General features: G+C 36.9%; 1 protein-coding gene across 1 annotated transcript; it reads left to right on the top strand.

Moving 5' to 3' along the window:
* Positions 1-2,750: 2,750 nt before the first annotated feature.
* On the top strand, positions 2,751-5,800 carry LOC121260086. The gene is made up of 2 exons (XM_041161940.1): positions 2,751-2,893; positions 5,623-5,800. The coding sequence occupies exons 1-2, from the start codon at positions 2,751-2,753 to the stop codon at positions 5,798-5,800; spliced, it is 321 nt and encodes a 106-aa protein (XP_041017874.1).
* Positions 5,801-18,779: the final 12,979 nt, after the last annotated feature.

An 18,779-nucleotide genomic window follows, 5' to 3' on the forward strand; every position in this document is an offset into this window, starting at 1 on the left:
TATGCGCACTCGGGACTCCAAGAATGAATAAGGGGAAGATTCACATTCTGTTTCTGGTCGGTTAGCTACCGGGGTTTACACAACCCTACCACGAGGGTTAAACATGGTCTCTGTTATGATATGATAAGATAAGATGAATATGTTCAGTTATGCTCTTCCAAAGGAAATTTTGCATAAGAATGTTTTCTGAAAGTTTCGCTCTTATATTTTTGGTAATATGTTATGATTTTGCATTCTGAAAACAAATATTCTGATTCTGCATTCTGAAAGAAAATATTTTGTTCAACATTCTGAATTTTGATAAATGATCATGTTTACACACTAGTATATATTCTCTACTTACTAAGTTATTGATAACTCACCCCCTTATCTCTAAATATTTTTCAGATAATTTTGATGGTTCAGCTGGAGAACAAGAGTAGGAAGTTTTAACAAGGTGTGATGATTGTAGTGGAATAAGTGTTTGAGGGTACAAGTACTTATTTGAAAGTCATAGTTAGTAAATTGATTTATTTTCGGTTATTTTTTATTTGATGAGTTAAGGATATTTTCGAGTTTTTGGAGAGTTTTTAATATATGTTATTGAGAATTTATTTGTTGTCTTTATGAAGGAACATAGCTTTTTGGGTTGAGTAAATAGATTAATATTTTATGGAGTTATCTGGATTTTATAGTTGTGTTATTGAAGTTGATATTAAGTATTAAGAGCTAACTTTTCGGACTTTCGAGATCGGGCTGTTACAGGAACCTGCCAATCAACCAACCCAGCACTCAGTTTTCAACAGCCACATATGCCAAGTTTTCCAGCCATCACTCATCCAATATGACAGGTATAACCCCTCAAACCCCTACTGAACTTGACATTCAAACATCCTTTAATTTTTTTGCAAACGTAATCAAAATTCACACTCCTTCACAAACAACAAACCTGATACACCACATGCTTCTTAGTGGATCCTCGACACTGGAGCCATAGACCATATGGTCTACTCCATCTCACTGCTCGCCACCATTACTTGTGAGAAACAAACCCAGGTACACCTCCCAAACAAAACTCATGTTGAGGTAACACACATAGGCACTATTAAAATTTCAGACAAACTCACTCTCACAAATGTCTTGTGTATCCGCATTTTCACCTTCAATCGTATATTTGTCGGTAAGCTCACTCAAGAATCTTCTCTTTGCCTTATATTTTTTGAAAAAAAATTGCTTCATAAAGGACCTGTCTTCATGGATGACGATTGGTCTTGTTGAAGCTTCCAATGGCCTTTATTTCCTCAGACCTCAATCCCCTTCTTGCTATGTTGTCAAAGGTCCTTCTTCAATAAAAAAAACATTCCCAGTCAGATCACTCACTCTGCCAACAGTCAAGACTCAAGCTCTAGCCAACTGCAAAGCTTTGATCTATGGCATTTTAGATTAGGCCATGTACCTCATCAGAGGATGAATATTATTCAGTCTCATGTTCCTAATGTAAAATGTAATAATGAGATGCAATGCACAATTTGTCACTTGGCTAAACAAAAGAGGAAGCCATTTCATTTGAGTTCTATTTCTACTTATCTTCCTTTTGAATTAATTCAACATGACACTTGGGGGCCATACTCTCATCCTTCCATCCAAGGTCATCAATATTTTCTAACCATAGTGGATGACAAAAGTCGAGTCACTTGGGTTTACTTGATGAAATTCAAGTCTGAAACAAGTACCATCTTACAAAGTTTTGTTCACATGATTAAAAACTAGTTTGATGCTAAAATTAAACAAATAATGTCTGATAATGGCCTTCAGTTCCAAATGACAGATTTCTATAATTCTCATGACATCTTACACCAAAGAACTTGTATCTACACCCCGCAACAAAATGGGCGGTGGAAAGAAAACACCAACATCTCCTATCCACTGCTAAAGCCCTCCTTTTCCAAGCCTCCCTTCCACAAAAATTTTAGGGAGATGCTGTGCTAACAACAAATCATCTCATCAATAGAGTTCCAACACCTGTTCTTAACAATAAGTCCCCATATGAGGACCTATTCTCATCCATCCCCTCCTATTCTCACTTAAAAGTTTTTGGATGTCTATGTTTTGCTTCTACCCTCAAGAGTAATAGAAGCAAGCTAAGTCCCCGAGCCAGAAAATTCATTTTCATAAGTTACCCTCTTGATATCAAGGGGTATAAAGTTTATGACCTTGAGGATCATTCTTGCTTTGTCTCAAGGGATGTAATCTTCTATGAGTCATTCTTTCCCTTTCAAAAACAAAATTCTCATATCATTCCCTCTGTTGATCCTCACAACCTGGTACTTCCAATACCTATACTAGAATCCATCTCCTCCCTTCCCACATACTAAGCTTTCACTCGCTCAATTCCAACTGAAAACAGTGCAATTAACTCCCAAGAAAACCTTCCTACCACTGAATTTGACTCATAAAACATTGAACACAACCTGAATCCTCATTCCTCTCTAATAGAACTACCTTCCTCTCCAATCATAAGCACACCACCTGTCACTCTTAGGAGATCTGATAAAGCTCGATAACCACCCGTTTACCTCCATGACTACCACTGTCAGTTAGCTCATACCAGTCCAACCTCACACTCACATCTTGTCACCACTGCTCACCCTTTCCATCAATACATTTCCTATGAAAATCTTTCCACTCATCAAAAATCATTTGCCCTCTCACTACTTCGAGAACCTCAAAACTATCAATAAGCTATTAAGTCTAAGTATTGGCAAGATGCCATGAATGCTGAATTAAAGGATTTAGAAGATAATGGGACTTGGACAGTCACTGTTTTGCCTAAAGGAAAAAGAGCAGTGGGATGCAAATATGTCTATAAGGTCAAGCTCAAATATGATGGAATAGTAGAAAGGCCTAAGGCCAGGTTAGTGGTAAAAGGCTACACTCAAAGAGAGGGATTTGACTACAAAGAACTTTCAGTCCAGTTGCCAAACTTACAACTATCAGAGTTTTTCTTGCATTGACTATTATATTCAATTGGCACCTCTATCAACTAGATGTGTACATTGATTTTCCCTCATGGAGAATTTGATGAAGAAATAAACATGGAGTTACCTCCAGGTTATCACAGAAAGGGGGAGTCCACTGCCAAAGGAAAATTGGTTTGCAAACATCATAAATCACTCTATGGGCTCAAGCAGGCTTCTCGGCAATGACATTCAAAGTTTTCTGAATCCCTTGTTTTTATTAGTTTCCAGCACTCAACATTAGATTACTCTCTTTTCACCAGAAATGATGAGAATGGTATCATAGCCTTACTTGTCTAGGTTGATGACATAGTCATAGGCAGCTCTAGCATCAAGACAATTGACAATGTGAAAGTTCACTTACACTTTCAGTTCAGAATTAAAGACCTTGGGATCCTTAAGTTTTTCTTGGGTTTAGAAATTGCAAGGTCAGCTGCTGGCATCCATTTGTGCCAAAGAAAATACAGTCTAGAAATTCTAGAAGATGCAGGACTCCTCAGATGCAAACCAGCAAGGACACCCATTAAAATGAATCACAAGCTTTCACATTCCCCTCCAAATTCATTGAATGATCCGACAAGCTACAGGAGACTCATAGGTAGATTAGATTGATCTACCTCACAATGACTCGACCTGACATCACCTATGCAATGAGCATACTTAGTCAGTTCATGGACAGGCCAAGTGAAGTCCATATGCAAGCTACCTATCAGATCTTGAGATATGTGAAAGGATCAATAGGCCAAGGAATACTCATCTCCTCCCAATCTGTTGTGCACATTAAGGCCTTCAGTGACTTAGTTGGGCAACTGGCCCAGAGACAATGAGGTCTATAACAAGTTTTTGTGTATCATTGGTGATTCCTTGGTCAGTTGGAAATCCAAGAAACAAGCAATCATCTCACGTTCCTCTCCAGAGGCAGAGTATCGAGCCTTAGCTCACACAAGTTGTCAACTAGTTTGGTTAATCTCCTTGCTGAAGGACTTTAACATTATGCACTCTAAGCCTGCCCTTCTATACTGTGATAACCAGTCTGCTCTACACATTACTAAGAACCCAATTTTCAATGAAAGGACCATGCATATCGAATTAGATTGCCACTTTTTTAGAGAGAAAGTGTTGGCCAAGGTTATTACCTCTACACATAATGCATTAGGCACTACAAGCTTTCGATTTCTATTCTCCAAGATGGGCATATTGAACATCCATGCCCATCTTGAGGGGGAGTTACAAAGACCAAATGTATCAAGGCCCATGGCTCAAAGGCTAACTTCATTAAGGCCCATGGAAGAAAGACCCAACTCTGCTGCTATTGTAGCAAATGAATATGCAGCCACTACACTGCAAACACTAGACCAACAGACAGTACACTGACACAATGTGTGGCCTGCAGTCTGCTCTAAGTGCTTAGGATGATCGTGCTAGTGTATTCCTCCTCTGTGTAAATTTGTAAACATGTTTGTGTCCTTATGTCAAAAGTTAGTTGTTTTCTTTTTTATCTTTTGTATTCATTTGAGTTGCACATAGAACATATAAGGGATTTTGTATTCTTTAGTGCAGTGAATTGAATGGGAATTATAGAGAATTTTCCTTACTTGTTGACCCTCTATTTCCACTCATTCTTTTCCTTCTTCAAGCTGCATTTCTAACATGGAGGTTGTTTTAAATGCCGAAGGGCTTCTTTGTCTACACCAAGGACATGGCTGCATTGCTATAAGGGCGTTGGCGATGTACACTGGCTTTGGGTTACTAGGATGTGGCTTGATAAATGCATGTGTGGTTTTTTAAATTTGTGCTTATATGTTCTTATCGACTGTGTGATGTGTATGCGCATGTAGTGTAGGGAATTCTGTTTTAGTAAAAGTAAATGGAAAGCCCTTTTTACATTCTTTTTTATAACTGTCTTGTAAAATAAAGATATTTATATAAAATGATATTATTTTTTAAAGTATTTGTACAAAAATATCTCTTCTTTAAAACAAAAGTGATATAAATGATTGTAAAAAAGATTGTATATCTATTATTTTGCCATTCTCTTTTCCTTCATAAATTAGTAGATTAGGAACACGTACAACAGCTAGCTTATGGTCAAGGTACAATGCTCCATTCTAAAAAACATTTTCATTGCCATTGATCGAAATTATAATAGAGGAAATAATTTGTTGTTTTAACCCTTCTCCGTTGCTAGGGAATATGATGAGAAGAAATGAAACTCATTTTATCAGTTTTATTTTTAAATTCAAACTATAAATTTCAAATTTCATAATATTCAGTAAAATGTAAAATGTAAAATTTGACTCAATTTACATAAAATTACCTGCATTGGATTATCCAAATGCAAATATATATGACTTTGAGTTACAATATATCATACTCGACGGTCATATATGCAAGACTACTGTACAAAGACCAAATCTTATTTTTATTCAATAAAACTCAACGCCGGTTTCTTTCCCTCGAAATTCTTTTTCTCAATGACCCAAACTAAGCTTCATTCTTCTCTCCTCTTCACCATTTTTGTTCCTGCTTTCCCTCTCCTCTTCACCATTTTCATTCCATCCAGTGTCTAGAAACCCCATTTCACAAAATCCACCCAGTATACTTTGTCTGATTGTTGATTAAGCAGGAGGAAGAGGTGGAAACAACACAATCCCCTCTGCGACGAGAACACAGGAAATATTACTGTGGAAATTGAAGCAGAAGCAGGAGGAGGAGGAAGGAAGGGGAAGTACGTTGTCAGAGATATACCAGAATGCCTTGAGTACTCAAGCGGTAGCATTGGGATGGACTCTTCGAAGCTCTAATCCTCAATCACAAGGGACATTACCCACATCCAATCCTTCAGACCATCTTCCTCCTTTTGCGCTGCACCCAACATGTACGCGTACCAGAACTCGGCGGGTCGAATCATGGGATTCTTACCTAACGACGACGAGGTAGCTCATTACAAGAAATGATAATAGTTTCCCAAGAATATTTTTTACCTTTTTTCTTTGTGCTTTGGAAGAATCTAAGAAAAAATCCCCCTCTTTACAGATAGTATTTCCCCTAATGTTTCTTCCAAAATCATACATTTTGATGATGTTAATAATCATAATGTTGAACATGTTATTTTCATATCTATTTGTGTTATAGTCACGGTGTTGTTATGGATTTCTTCTTTGGGTGATGAATCTGATATTGCTTGGATTTGATGATCTTTGTTGATCCATTTGCTTTGTGTTTTCTGGATTCTCTGGGTTTCTAGGAAACTGCACAATATAGTTCTAAAAGCCCCATAATCTACCACTCCTGGATGACCTTTATTTTGTCGTAGCTTACTAAATTGTTAAGAAGCCCAACCTGTAGTTACCCTAGAATTTTGGAAATCTAGATTCCCGATGTGTGTTTATTCCATGCAATTATAAGAATGCTATAAGGCTGTAGTTTTTTCCCCCTTTCTGTTCTTTCTTCTTTTCTCACTGCAGAGAAGTCTAATGCTAGGGTGGTAAGAAATTATTATATTTTTATAGTAGATTTTTTGTTTCATGGATTTTGAATTGGATAAAAGATTCACAGCAGATATTGCATAACTTGATGGAATACAAACATTGCATGGTAACATATTGCTCAATAGTGTTTATGGAGTTATTCATGGGAAGAATGGTTCTAAACTGGTAATGCACCAAATGCATATACCTGGAGACACTAGAAACAAATATTGTATTTACTTATAATGTGTTATTATTGAAATGAAAAGCAAGAACTCATGTGATTATCAAGTGTTCTTGTAGCTTCAAGTGTATTTGATGATTCTGTTGGTTCAAGGATCAGTAGACCCTTTTAGCAATATGTCTGGTTTGTACGAGAATATTATAAATTTTGTGAATATTTAGGCATTCCAATTTACATATTTTTGGTAAATTATCTTGGGTTGTGCTTGATTTGGATTTCTGCTTTGAGAGATTTAGAATAATGTGTTTCTTTTGTCTTGGTTGTGATGGAAATTTTGGATTTTTGTTATGGTAGGCGTATGGGTTTGTTTATGGGCAGATATGTTCCTGTTTGTCATGTTTTTGGTGCGAATCTGATATTTGAACTTCCTTTATGTCATTTTTGAGTTGTGTTAGATGAGACAACCGCTTGTAATTCATTTATATATTACTTATTCATGTGCTTCTACTTGAAAACTCTAGATTTGTAACTTTTATGGTGATCTCCACATTGGGGTTAGAAAAATTGCTCCCTCTCTCTCAATATTACTCAATTTCACTTTCAATTATATCATATATTTCTAATTTAAACTAAAATCTACTGAAACAGTGCAAAGGAAAGAACCTCTTCTTCTCTACTGATGTGGAGAAACATGTTGCAGAGGCTGATATAGCCTTTGTTTCAGTTAACACTCCTACCAAAACCCAGGGTCTCGGAGCTTAAATTCTTAAGGTCGTACGTTTTGTTTGAATTGGTGCAATTAGATGAAATAATTTAATTATGATTGGATTATTAATTAAGATATGAATTGTAGAATTGTAAAATATGATAAAAATAAATTAGGTAAAAATAATAATAATAATATTAAATTAATAATATATTATTATTATTTTGGCTAATAGATGGATAATCCAATGTAGGAATTAGTTTTGAGTGGAATAGTCAAATGCAAAATTACGTCATATTATGCAAATTTTACATTTGCATTTGCATAATATAATGCTAATGCTCTAACATGTGAGCATATATGATTATGTAAATAAAAATTGTAAATATAAATAGTATTTTCCATAAAAGAAAAATGATTTGTACAATTTCATGTGTAAATCCCCTACAATCTCTTTAAAAAAAAAAACTGATCATATTTAAGATCCATATTAAAAAAAATTATTTCTAATGATAAATTCTACTATTTTTTTAATAAAATAAATAAAACTTACTAACTTTAAAATTATATATAGCATTGCACGTAAAAGGAAATAATGTGCGAGCTATTTAAGGCCGGAGATTGAGGCATGCATCCCATTGGCGTTGACCTAAAGTCACTCGCCATTGCCAATGGCCCACAAAAAGTTTGAAAAATAGTCCAACTCGTAATCTCCACGCCAAGGCCAAAAATTAAACGGGTAAGGTCTAAGGTTGGAATTGGATAGATAATTTAGATGAGATGAGATGAGATATTTTAAATAGTAATTAAATATAATATTTTTAGAATATATTTTTTAATATTATTTTTATTTTAAAATTTAAAAAAGTTGAATTGTTTATTAGATTTTTGTATGAAAATTTGATAAAGTTGTAATGATTAGATAAGATGAGATGAGATAAAAAAGTTTGTGTATCCAAACTGAGCCTAAAGTCTCACTCCAAGGTAAGTTTAAATTGAATTGGGATGCAGCCATTGACAAAATTTTCTGCAAGTAGGAGTTGGTGCAATAATTAGAGACTGGAAGGAACGTGTGCTAGCTAATCTAAGAATGAAAAATGACTTGTACCCTAATCCACTCACAACAGAAGCCTACGCTGCATTTCAGGCAACTTTGTTTTGCAAGTCTTCTGGCTTTAGAGACATCATCATGGAAGGGGACTCCTTGCAGGTGGTAGTATTGGGCCTTAACTCAATAACAACCTCCTTCACCTATGCAGGATAGTTGATTGTAGACACCAAATCAACACTTAATTCCTTCACTCTTTGGTCAGCAAGGCATACTGTTAGAGCAAACAATATTGTTGCTCATGCCTTAAGCAAGGATGCGCTTAGCATCAGTGGTTATACCATTTGTTATGAATCTATTCCTTTTTGTATCCAAAGGTTTAACTTTCTTAATACAGAATCTTTTATCAAAAATAAATAAATTCTCTGTGGTTTTTCCACGTAATCCAATAAATTGGAAAGAATGCTCCTAGACTGTAACACACCTCTGGTTACTTAAAAGATAAATATAAAGAAATTACTCATTTCGAGGAGAGCACCTTCATTGAAGAAAAGAAGAAGATGATAAGAAAAAAGGAAATAACATTTGCATTAATTTTTTGGATGATTAAACCCTAGAGCCCTTGGATGAATATAAAGGAGATGACCCTACATGGGCCCAAGCTAACACTAAAAACATACAGGGAAATAAAACTAAGGCCCAAGACCCATTAGCTATCTTGTAATCCAAATACATGCTAAATTGAAATTGTAAATGAAACTGGCCTAAAGCTCATAGTCCATGTCTTTGAATATTCGGGGATTGTGACAAACCATCTCCCATAGAAGCACCTTGTCCACAAGGTGCGGTTTGGCTGCCACGCTTCATTTATAATTGGAGTTTATTAACTTCCAGCTCATCATCAGTGATCCAGTCAAAATTTCCATCTCCTATACCATCACCTGCAAAGCCCATGCAAATAGCCTTGAAGGAAACAACATAGTCTTGTGCAGACTCATCCTTGCCATCGTTCTCTCTCTCTCCTTCATAGCATTTGGTTCAGTGAAGTGGTAATGGACTCCATCCCTCCCACAACCCTTGGAAGGCCAGGTTCTACGTCTCACAGAGACTCCAAACATCAAAGGGAATTCCTTCATGAGCATGGATATTAGTTTAGCCTTACCGATTCCAAAGGGATCACTAATAACAGCTAATTTATCAGCATTGTCCCTCACAACCTTGCTCCAAGCAACAAGTTCTTTCCCCAATATTTTTCTCAGTTTCCTAACACATAGGGTGCCCACCTCAAGAAACCCTATACAATCATCTAGGGTAGAACTTGGCACAATAGGATTCACCAATTCGCCTACTGTTTGGTTAAAAATATGAATTCCACTTGATAACGATGTTGCATCATTAACTCCCCCAATCAAATGTGTTTTGTTGCCGACAACAGTTGTTGTTGCATAACCAGATTTTACCCTTCTCTCAAGCATTTCATCAAACACGTTAAGCTCAAATTCATCTTTACATCTTAGTACGGGAGTGTGATTGGAGCCTTGCTCGGCGATGAGTTGTGAAGGGACCACGGTTTTCAAGTAATCCATTGTCAGAAGCAAAGAGTTGATCAGACTTGAAATTTACCCCCACGTAGTGCCATTCAACCATGGCTGATGCTGACCATCAATGATAGAGAGGACTTGAGTAATGCCCTGCTTTAATCTCTCAGATGTCAATTGTTGTTCTGCAGAAGCAACCAATACATGAAGGTCATGCAAGAGTAAATCCTCCTCTATCAATCTGACGGAAATCCCGTATTGAAGAATTGTAAAGTCCCAGAGCATTAGGCGCACGTTCTCTGTTTCTTTGCTTTCGCCCTCCACGTTCGTAGCCAGCTCGGACTGGTGCCGCTGACGACGCGTCTCTGGACGTGTAAATAGCTGTGATATGGTCCCCTTCCTGTTCGATTCTCCATCCGATTGAGTCAATGTCTTCAAGAAAGATCTCGGTTTCTGATGGTGGAGAGGGATGTTTTGACGGGGGTGTGAGCCAACGAACCGATTGTCGTGGAGAGTTGACCACCTCTTTCGAGCAAGGAGTGGATATCAGGCTCACTGGGTGCGATAGATGGTAGGGATGGGTTTTCCTTTTCTGAGCTGCGAGACTGATTGAGGAGGGGGTTTGAGATTCTCTGGGATGTTGGAGAGAAGGTGTAATCCAGAGATGGGGGTGAAAAAAAAAAATGGCGCTCATGGGAAAGAAAAAAGGAGGGTGAGGATAGAAAAATTTCAGAATGGAGACACTGAATTTCGCTACCACCAGGATCAAACTCCCTAATCTAAAAATCTGAGCATGAAATTTGAGGTTGTAGCCATAGTAATGTTGTATTCCAGCTTGGAGAAATCCCCAAATAAACAGCTCGATGGTAACCTCTATCTCGATGAACATCACCCCTGAGAATGTTGAGTTCACATTTGATAATTTCACTAACAAGAATCGATCGTGCAGCTCGTTCTTCTTCACTTTTTTCTTCCACCGTCATTGTATATGGTTGTTCTTCGTCTTGTAGTTCACAGTTTTGGGGCTTGATTTCTTCTTTTTCTTCCATAGCAACATCATCGTCCTCTTGTATGTCACATGTTTGCTCCTCTAATTGGTTGATGCTTTCCTGAAAGTTGCTAGCAAAATCGTCAAGGGATTGTTGAAAAGCTTGGTGCATTTTGTTGTGACTCTCCTGCAAATCCTTCAGATGTTGTTGAACAACATCGAAGTGCTGAAGATTGTCTTCCATTAACTCTTGGATATTTAGTAAAGATGAGATGATGTTTTCCATTCTCATGATTGACAAAGCTAATGCCAAGGAAAGACTGGCTCTAGATACCACTTGTAACACACTTCTGGTTACTTAAAAGAGAAATATAAAGAAATTACTCATTTCAAGGGGAGCACCTCTATTGAAGAAAGGAAGAAGATGATAAGAAAAAAGGAAATAACATTTGCATTAATTTTTTGGATGATTAAACCCTAGAGCCCTTGGATGAATATAAAGGAGATGACCTTACATGGGCCCAAGCTAACACTAAAAACATACAGGGAAATAAAACTAAGGCCCAAGGCCCATTAGCTATCTTGTAATCCAAATACATGCTGAATTGAAATTGTAAATGAAACTAGCCTAAAACCCATAGTCCATGTCTTTGAATATTCGGGGATTGTGACATGGACCTTATAGTCAAAAGAAGAAATCCGTCTTAAATCATGCAGATTATCCATTTTGGTAGTGGAGTGAAAACTCTACTATTATTTATTATTTTATATTATTTTTGACCTACTTTTTATTATTTTTTATTACTATTTATTAATATTCAATATTTTATCAATATTCTTTTATTACTATTCACAGAATATCTGAAATCACCTCACTGCCTAAACGCAATTTAAGACATCGTTTGGACATTGGGATTGATGAGAAATTTATGAATAGTAATAAAATATTTTGTGAATAAATAGTGAAATAGTTTGAGTTAAAATGTTTGATAAAATTTTGAGAAAAGAGAAATAAAAAATTCAATAAAAATATTATAAAGTTAAAATATTGTTAGAATATAATTTTTGTTTTTGAATTTGAAAAAGTTGAATGATTTTTTATATTTTGTCTAGAAGTTTAGAAAGTTGTAATGATTAGATAAAAAAGTTAAAGGTTTGAAATTAAAAAATATTTATCTTTTGTGGTATTTAGATATTGAAATGAGATGAGACGATATCATCTTACAATCCAAGCGAAGCCTAATACTCACGTGACTTGTCATGTAAAAAGATTTTTCAAATTCTTAACTGGTTTTGCAAGAAAAGATACACACATGAAATGATATTTATAGTATTTATTAATAATCTTATAAATTAATTTCTTTCTTTTTTTTTTTTTTTATAAAAGACTTTCATTCATTTTACCTTAACTTACACATTAGAAGTGTCCAACCAAACATATTGAGCAATAAAAGAAGGGACAGAGTGCATCCACATTTCCACCTCCTATATTCTCCATGCATGTCTTGAAATGAGCAACTTGATTCCCCATTCTTGGGACATGCTATACCCTGAAGTCTTGAAACTGGTTCGGCATCCTCTTCATCTCAGAGATAAGATTTCCCAATATTGAGAATGATTCCACAGTAGTTTGTAATGCCTCAACTAGAATCATGTTGTCACTTTCTAAAATGATTTAGAAATTCCCAGTTGAGAGCTGAATTGCAAGCCTCTAAACATTGCTAATAACTCCACTGATTCAGCTTCCAATACCTCAGGTTCTGATTTACATACTGCCATGATGACCTAACCATGCTCATCCCTTACCACAGCCCCTATACCTGTCTTTTGGTGATCAAAAAACATTGTCCCATCCACATTTAGTTTATAAGAACCTATGGGAGGAGCTTGCCAGCAAGGAGTTAGTCTCAAACCTGTTGCTTTAGGAATGGATGAAAATGAGGCCTGCAGGCTCAATGCATGTTTGATTATAGCTTTAGGGATCAGCCTTAATTGCTCATACATCATCTTGTTTCGCCTGTACCATAAAGCTCAGGCAATGAGAAAGAACCTTTCCAACTGTGATAAGTCACTTGTTTCTAAAATCTGTCTAGCTATATCTTTTACAGAGGCAGTTGGAGTGGGGAATCCCATGATGGACATATGCAAGTTCCATGCAGTACTAACATCGGGGCAGTTAATAATTGTATGAGAGAGATCTTCCCTAATGTATCCACAGAAGTAACACTGAATGGAATCCACAATCTTTCTTTTAAATAGATTACATTTTGTAGGTAGTCCATCTTTACAAGCCCTCCATGCAAAAATCTTGATTTTTTGGGGAATTTTCATTTTCCAAAAATGATTTCCATAACTTTTTATCATCATAAGCTGAAGAATTCTCTGGTGAATCCTGGTTTGCCACAGTTGTCAGAAATCTATATGCACTTTTTACACTAAAACTTCCACTTCTCTCATGCCTCCAAATCCATGTATCCTCATGATGCCCAGGGCTTAACACAATCTTTAGGACATCAGCAGCAATATTTGGATTGAAGAGGGCTCTCACCTGTTGAACATTCCACCACCTCGAATGACTATCAATAAGACTTGCAACAGTTGCTAACGTATTAGTCCCCTCATTAAGTACCATCTTAGACTTTAAAGCTTGGTGTCCTGGGACCCATATATCCTCCCAAATTCTAGCAGTAGACCCATTTCCAATTCTCATTTGAAAACCTTTCAACAGAATCTTGCTGGCCTCCCATATCCCTTTCCATGCATAAGATGGATTAAATCCCAGTTTAGCTTCAAACAATGAACTGTGAGGAAAGTACTTAGTTTTGTATACTTTGTGTATAAGAGACTCTTCAATCTTTAATACCCTTCAGGCCTGTTTTGCTAGTAGAGCAGAGTTAAATAATTTCAGATCTCGAAACCCCATCCCACCTCTAGCTTTTGGTACACAAAGCTTACTCCATTTGCACCAGTGAATTTTCCTCTCCTCAGCCTTCTGGCCCCACCAAAATTGAGCCATTAATCTCTCCAATTCTTTACACAAACTGGTTGGTAATTTGAAGTAACTCATTGTATAGGAGGGAATTGATAGAGCAACTGCTTTAATTAAAATTTCCCTTCCTCCTATAGATAGAAACTTCTCTTTCCATCCCTGCAATTTCTTCCAAACTCTCCCTCTAATTTCAGCAAAAGCTACTGTCTTTGATTTCCCCACAACAGGAGGCAGTCCTAAGTATTTTTCATACTGTTGTATTGAGTTACTTCCCCACATAGCTAATAAACTCCTTTTGTCTAGATCTATTACATTTCTGCTGAATAACATTGAGGTTTTCTCTTTATTGATTCTTTGTCTAGATGCCAACTTATATCTATGTAAGAGCTGTTGAATGTTTGTGTTTATATCCACATCTGCTTTGTAAAAAATTATTGAGTCATCTGCAAACAGCAGGTGATTAATACAAGGATCTCCTCTACATACTTTGATCCCAAGCACTGTTTGTATGTCATCAGCTTGTCTCAACAGACCTATTAAACCTTCTGTACAGAATAAGAATAGGTAAGGGGATAGAGGATCCTCTTGCCTAAGTCCTCAAGTAGGTGTAAAAGAAGTTGAAGGCACCCCATTGATCATCACTGAGAAAGAGACTAACTTTACACAGTTCATTATGAGACCAACCAGCCTACTATTCAAAGCCATCCTTAACATGATCTCTTGTAAGAAGTCCCATTTTACCCTATCATAGGCTTTTGACATGTCCAACTTCAAAGACATAAATCCCTTCTTTCCCTTTATTCTCTGTTTAAGGAAATGCACAAGCTCATATGCCACTAGTACATTGTCTGTGATTTGTCTCCCTGGTACAAATGCAGACTGTGTTGCAGAAATAATGGAGGGAAGAACCCCTTTTAGTCGGTTTGTGATTACTTTAGAAATTAGTTTATACATCACATTGCATAAACTAATTGGCCTAAAGTCAGAAACTTGAGATACATTTTTCTTCTTTGGGATTAGAACTAACAATGTATGGTTAAGGCCCTCAGGAAAAATCCTAGTATTCAGTACATTAAGAATAGCAGCAGCAATATTACCACCAATAACATGCCAATATTTTTGAAAAAAGAGAGGTGACATACCATCAAGGCCAAGTGTTTTGTTTGGGTGCATTTGATTCAAGGCTCGAGTCACTTCCTCAGCTGTGAATTCCCTCTCTAGATTAATATTCATCTCAAATGTGAATCTGGTATCCACCCCTTCTAAAATATCCATAGCACCCCTTTCTGAAGAGGTTGTAAAAAGGAATTTGTAGTAATCAACAATTAGTTTATCCCTTCTTGCCCCTTCCTTCCATTGGCCTTCACTATCCTGCAGCTTAGCTATATAGTTCCTTTTCTTCCTCTAGGAGGCCTTTGAATAAAAGTATTTGGAATTTTTATCACCACATTGTAGCCATGATACCCTCGATCTCTGCTTCCACAAAAGTTCTTCCCTCTCTAGCCGAAGTTGGACATTGTTACTAGCAGCCTGTAGCTCCTCAAGTCTTGCACAGTTGGGGTCCTCTTCCTGCAGGTGCTGTAGTTTTGCCTTAGCTAAGGCTAGATTTTTATGAACCAATCCAAAGCTGGTATGGTTCCAACTATTGAGCTTTCTACTGCACTCCTTAATTCTTTTCATAGCATCATCCATGCTCCCAATACCAGTTCCATTTTGCCACACAGCTTTAATGATTTCATCATAATCTTTATGCCCCACCCACATCGACTCAAATTTGAACATTCTTTTCCTTCTACCCAGGTGTGAAGCTCCTTCAGTATTAAGCCATAAAGGTATGTGATCTGAGTATGACACAGATCCATGAGTAATCACAAAATTTAGGAATCCCTCCACCCATTCTGAGTTTGCCAAGCATCTATCTAGTCTTTCATATATTCTCTCATCACCTTCCCTCCCATTACACCAAGTATAAAAAGGTCCCCGACTATAACCCGAGTCCATTAGATTATAATCATTAATAGTAGTGCGAAACTCCTCCATACGGCCCTCAAATCTTCTGTTTCCCCCTCATTTCTCATTTGGCTCTAGGATCTCATTAAAGTCCCCCATTAGTAGCCAGGGGTAGCTAACTGAATTGAACAATTGACGTATTAAACTCCAAGTTTCATGTCTGCTAGCAGTGACATGATGGCCATATATACCAATAAACATCCAATCTCTTCCTTGATCTCCATCACCTTTGATCAAGGCATGAATGTGATGGGTAGAAAAGTTAACAATATGTAGTTGCACCTCAGGTTTCCACATAAGAGCTAACCCTCCACTTCTGCCCTGACAATCTACTGTAAAACAGTGGGCATATCCTAGCCTGAACTTGTATTTTTCCATGCCACTCGAAGTCACCTTTGTCTCCTGCAAGAAGACAAAATCAGGATCTTCTTTCTTGACGAGGTCAATAAGTGTTCGCAATCCCGGTGGGTTCCCAAGCCCACATAGATTCCAACTTAAGCTTTTCATTGTTCCCGACGAGGCTGATTATCAACCACCACCGATACATTGGTCGTCGCATCCTCTTCCAAACCCTAAGGTAAGTTCAAAGACTGTCTCTTCGAAGGTCTATGATCTCCCTCATCCAGTAGTAGTGCTTCCCTTTTCTTAGATAATTTAGCCATTACACCCTTCTCCATATTTCCTTCTGTTGCCAAGCCCAGCATGGACTTCGGCTTACGACCCCTTCTTTTCAAAATAGGCCCACCAGGAAGGGATGTTAACTTTATGGTTGGGCCCAAGGTATTATCCTTATCCATTGGTAGGCCTTGGCCTATTCCTATTGAGTGGACGACGGTATTTGCCATATATCCATTAGTCTCCTTCTCACCACAAGATTCCTGCACATTCCCTATTTCTGAATGATTCTCAACTCTTGTAACAAAACTCATCTTCTTCAGGGATTCAGATACATTCAGGGCCTTATCTCTTGGATTCACGAGCTTGAGATAATTCTTGTCAAATGATGGCTCCGTGTTCTTTTCCGCAGAAACTGTGGATGATGGCTCTGTGTTCTTATCCTTAAACAATCCACCTCTAGCCCGGCTTTGTGTCTGGCGTCTTTCACCACCCCAACCAGACGACGGTGCCGCTCTCAGCCATTGCCCATACGAGAAGGCAACATCAGGGTCAGTATGTTGGCATGCTTTCAAGCTCGTACAATCTCGATGGCTATGCCCCAGGCATCCGCAACGATAATAGAAATCCGGTAACCGTTCGTAAGATAAACAAACCCAACAGTCTCTCTGGGCCCCAAAAGCAAATTTCTTTCGACGCAACAATGGCTTAGTTATATCCAGAGTCACTATAATTCGCATGTACTCTCCCCAGGCCAGTTCATCTTGATCCAAGTCGATTTCCAGTACCTTGCCCAATGCTTCCCCGATGCACAATCCTACATACTTGTTTGATGCCATCATGGGCAAATCATGCACCCTGATCCAGAAAGTTGCTTCTGTGAAATTAATCTCATGAAGCTGCAACTGGCCGTCAAATTCCTTTATGAGAACCAACTGTTTGTTGAAATGCCACGAGCCATCCCGAATTACCCTATCCTTGTCCCTGGTTTCCTCAAATTCCACTAGAATGATAGTAGGTGTTAAATCCCTAAATTTGATGCTCTTCCCCAGTTGCCAGATATGCCTCATGGTCTGCTTGAAGGCTTCTCTATTGTAATGACGATCCATAAGTAGTTTGAGGAACAAACATTGCTTTCCTCGAGTGATCACATCCCCCAGTAAATCAGTATCCACAAAAACCTCGTTCGCTTCTTCCTCCGTGAGAGATAGTTTCTCACACAGATTGGTTAAATCATCCGCCATCCAGGAAAAACTCCCCTACGCAAGGGAGAAAGTCGCTATTTTGAGAATCAAACCACCACCCTGCACAGCAGTAGGAAGACCCCTCTACTCGGTTTGGGAAAACGGAGAGAGGAAAAACGAGTTTCTCTTATAAATTAATTTCTAGAAACATTAGATAATATATAAATATTAGATATTTAAGTTAATGTGTCTATCTTTCTTCTGAGTGGTGAAACTAGCTAGCTAATACTTTAGGTGCTTCAATTTAAAATAGTAATGCTATTATACCCCTTAAGTTATATCACTCATTTTAATTACCTCTCAATATAGCACTACATTGTGGTGCCATGTGGCTTATTAAAAAATTAAAAAATATATATTCAAAACAAAATGATATGCTCAAAAATATATATAAAAAAAAAAAAGAAGACTAAAATCTTAAATTTCCTCTACCCTTTACTATTTACCATTTTCTGTTTGTGTTTTTAATTTTTTTAATAAGTCTCATGGCACCGCACATAAATGGGACAAAAAAAAAAGGGTATAAATTAGGAAATTTTGTAGCATTTCTCTTTTCAAAATTCTCAAAGTAGCAAACTCTGATAAAATAACACTAGTACGTGTACTTATAATTTTATTTACACTTTTACTTATAAGATTTATTTTATTAATTTTTTTTTGAAATTTAAATTTCATGATTTTCAGTATATTAATAACTACAATGTAGATAAATAAATTTTTTATAAATATTTTTTAAGTATATTTATCATTTTCTATTTAGTATAACCTTTAAATAAATACATGTCAGGCGAAACTCATAAACATTGACATTTCATAAAGCTTGGTCACTAAGCATTATCATTAGTTGTTAATATTAGTTATTGGCATGCTTTAGGCAGTATCTACTTAGACTTTTAATGATAAAAATATAATTTAATCATACAAGTTAAGCCAAATCCTAGTTCATTGAACCTTAACCAGGCCAATAATATAGTGCCAGGAGTTAAGAAAA

This window comes from Juglans microcarpa x Juglans regia, chromosome 4D, assembly GCF_004785595.1.
Source record: "Juglans microcarpa x Juglans regia isolate MS1-56 chromosome 4D, Jm3101_v1.0, whole genome shotgun sequence".
Classification (NCBI taxonomy): Eukaryota; Viridiplantae; Streptophyta; class Magnoliopsida; order Fagales; family Juglandaceae; genus Juglans; species Juglans microcarpa x Juglans regia.

Excerpts from the sequence above, each read along its gene's own strand:
- LOC121260086 (XM_041161940.1), top strand. The coding sequence starts at position 2,751 with ATGAATGCTGAATTAAAGGATTTAGAAGATAATGGGACTTGGACAGTC. Across the intron at positions 2,894-5,622 it reads GTAGAAAGGCCTAAGGCCAG|GAGGAAGAGGTGGAAACAAC; the intron begins GTTAGTGGTAAA and ends TTGATTAAGCAG.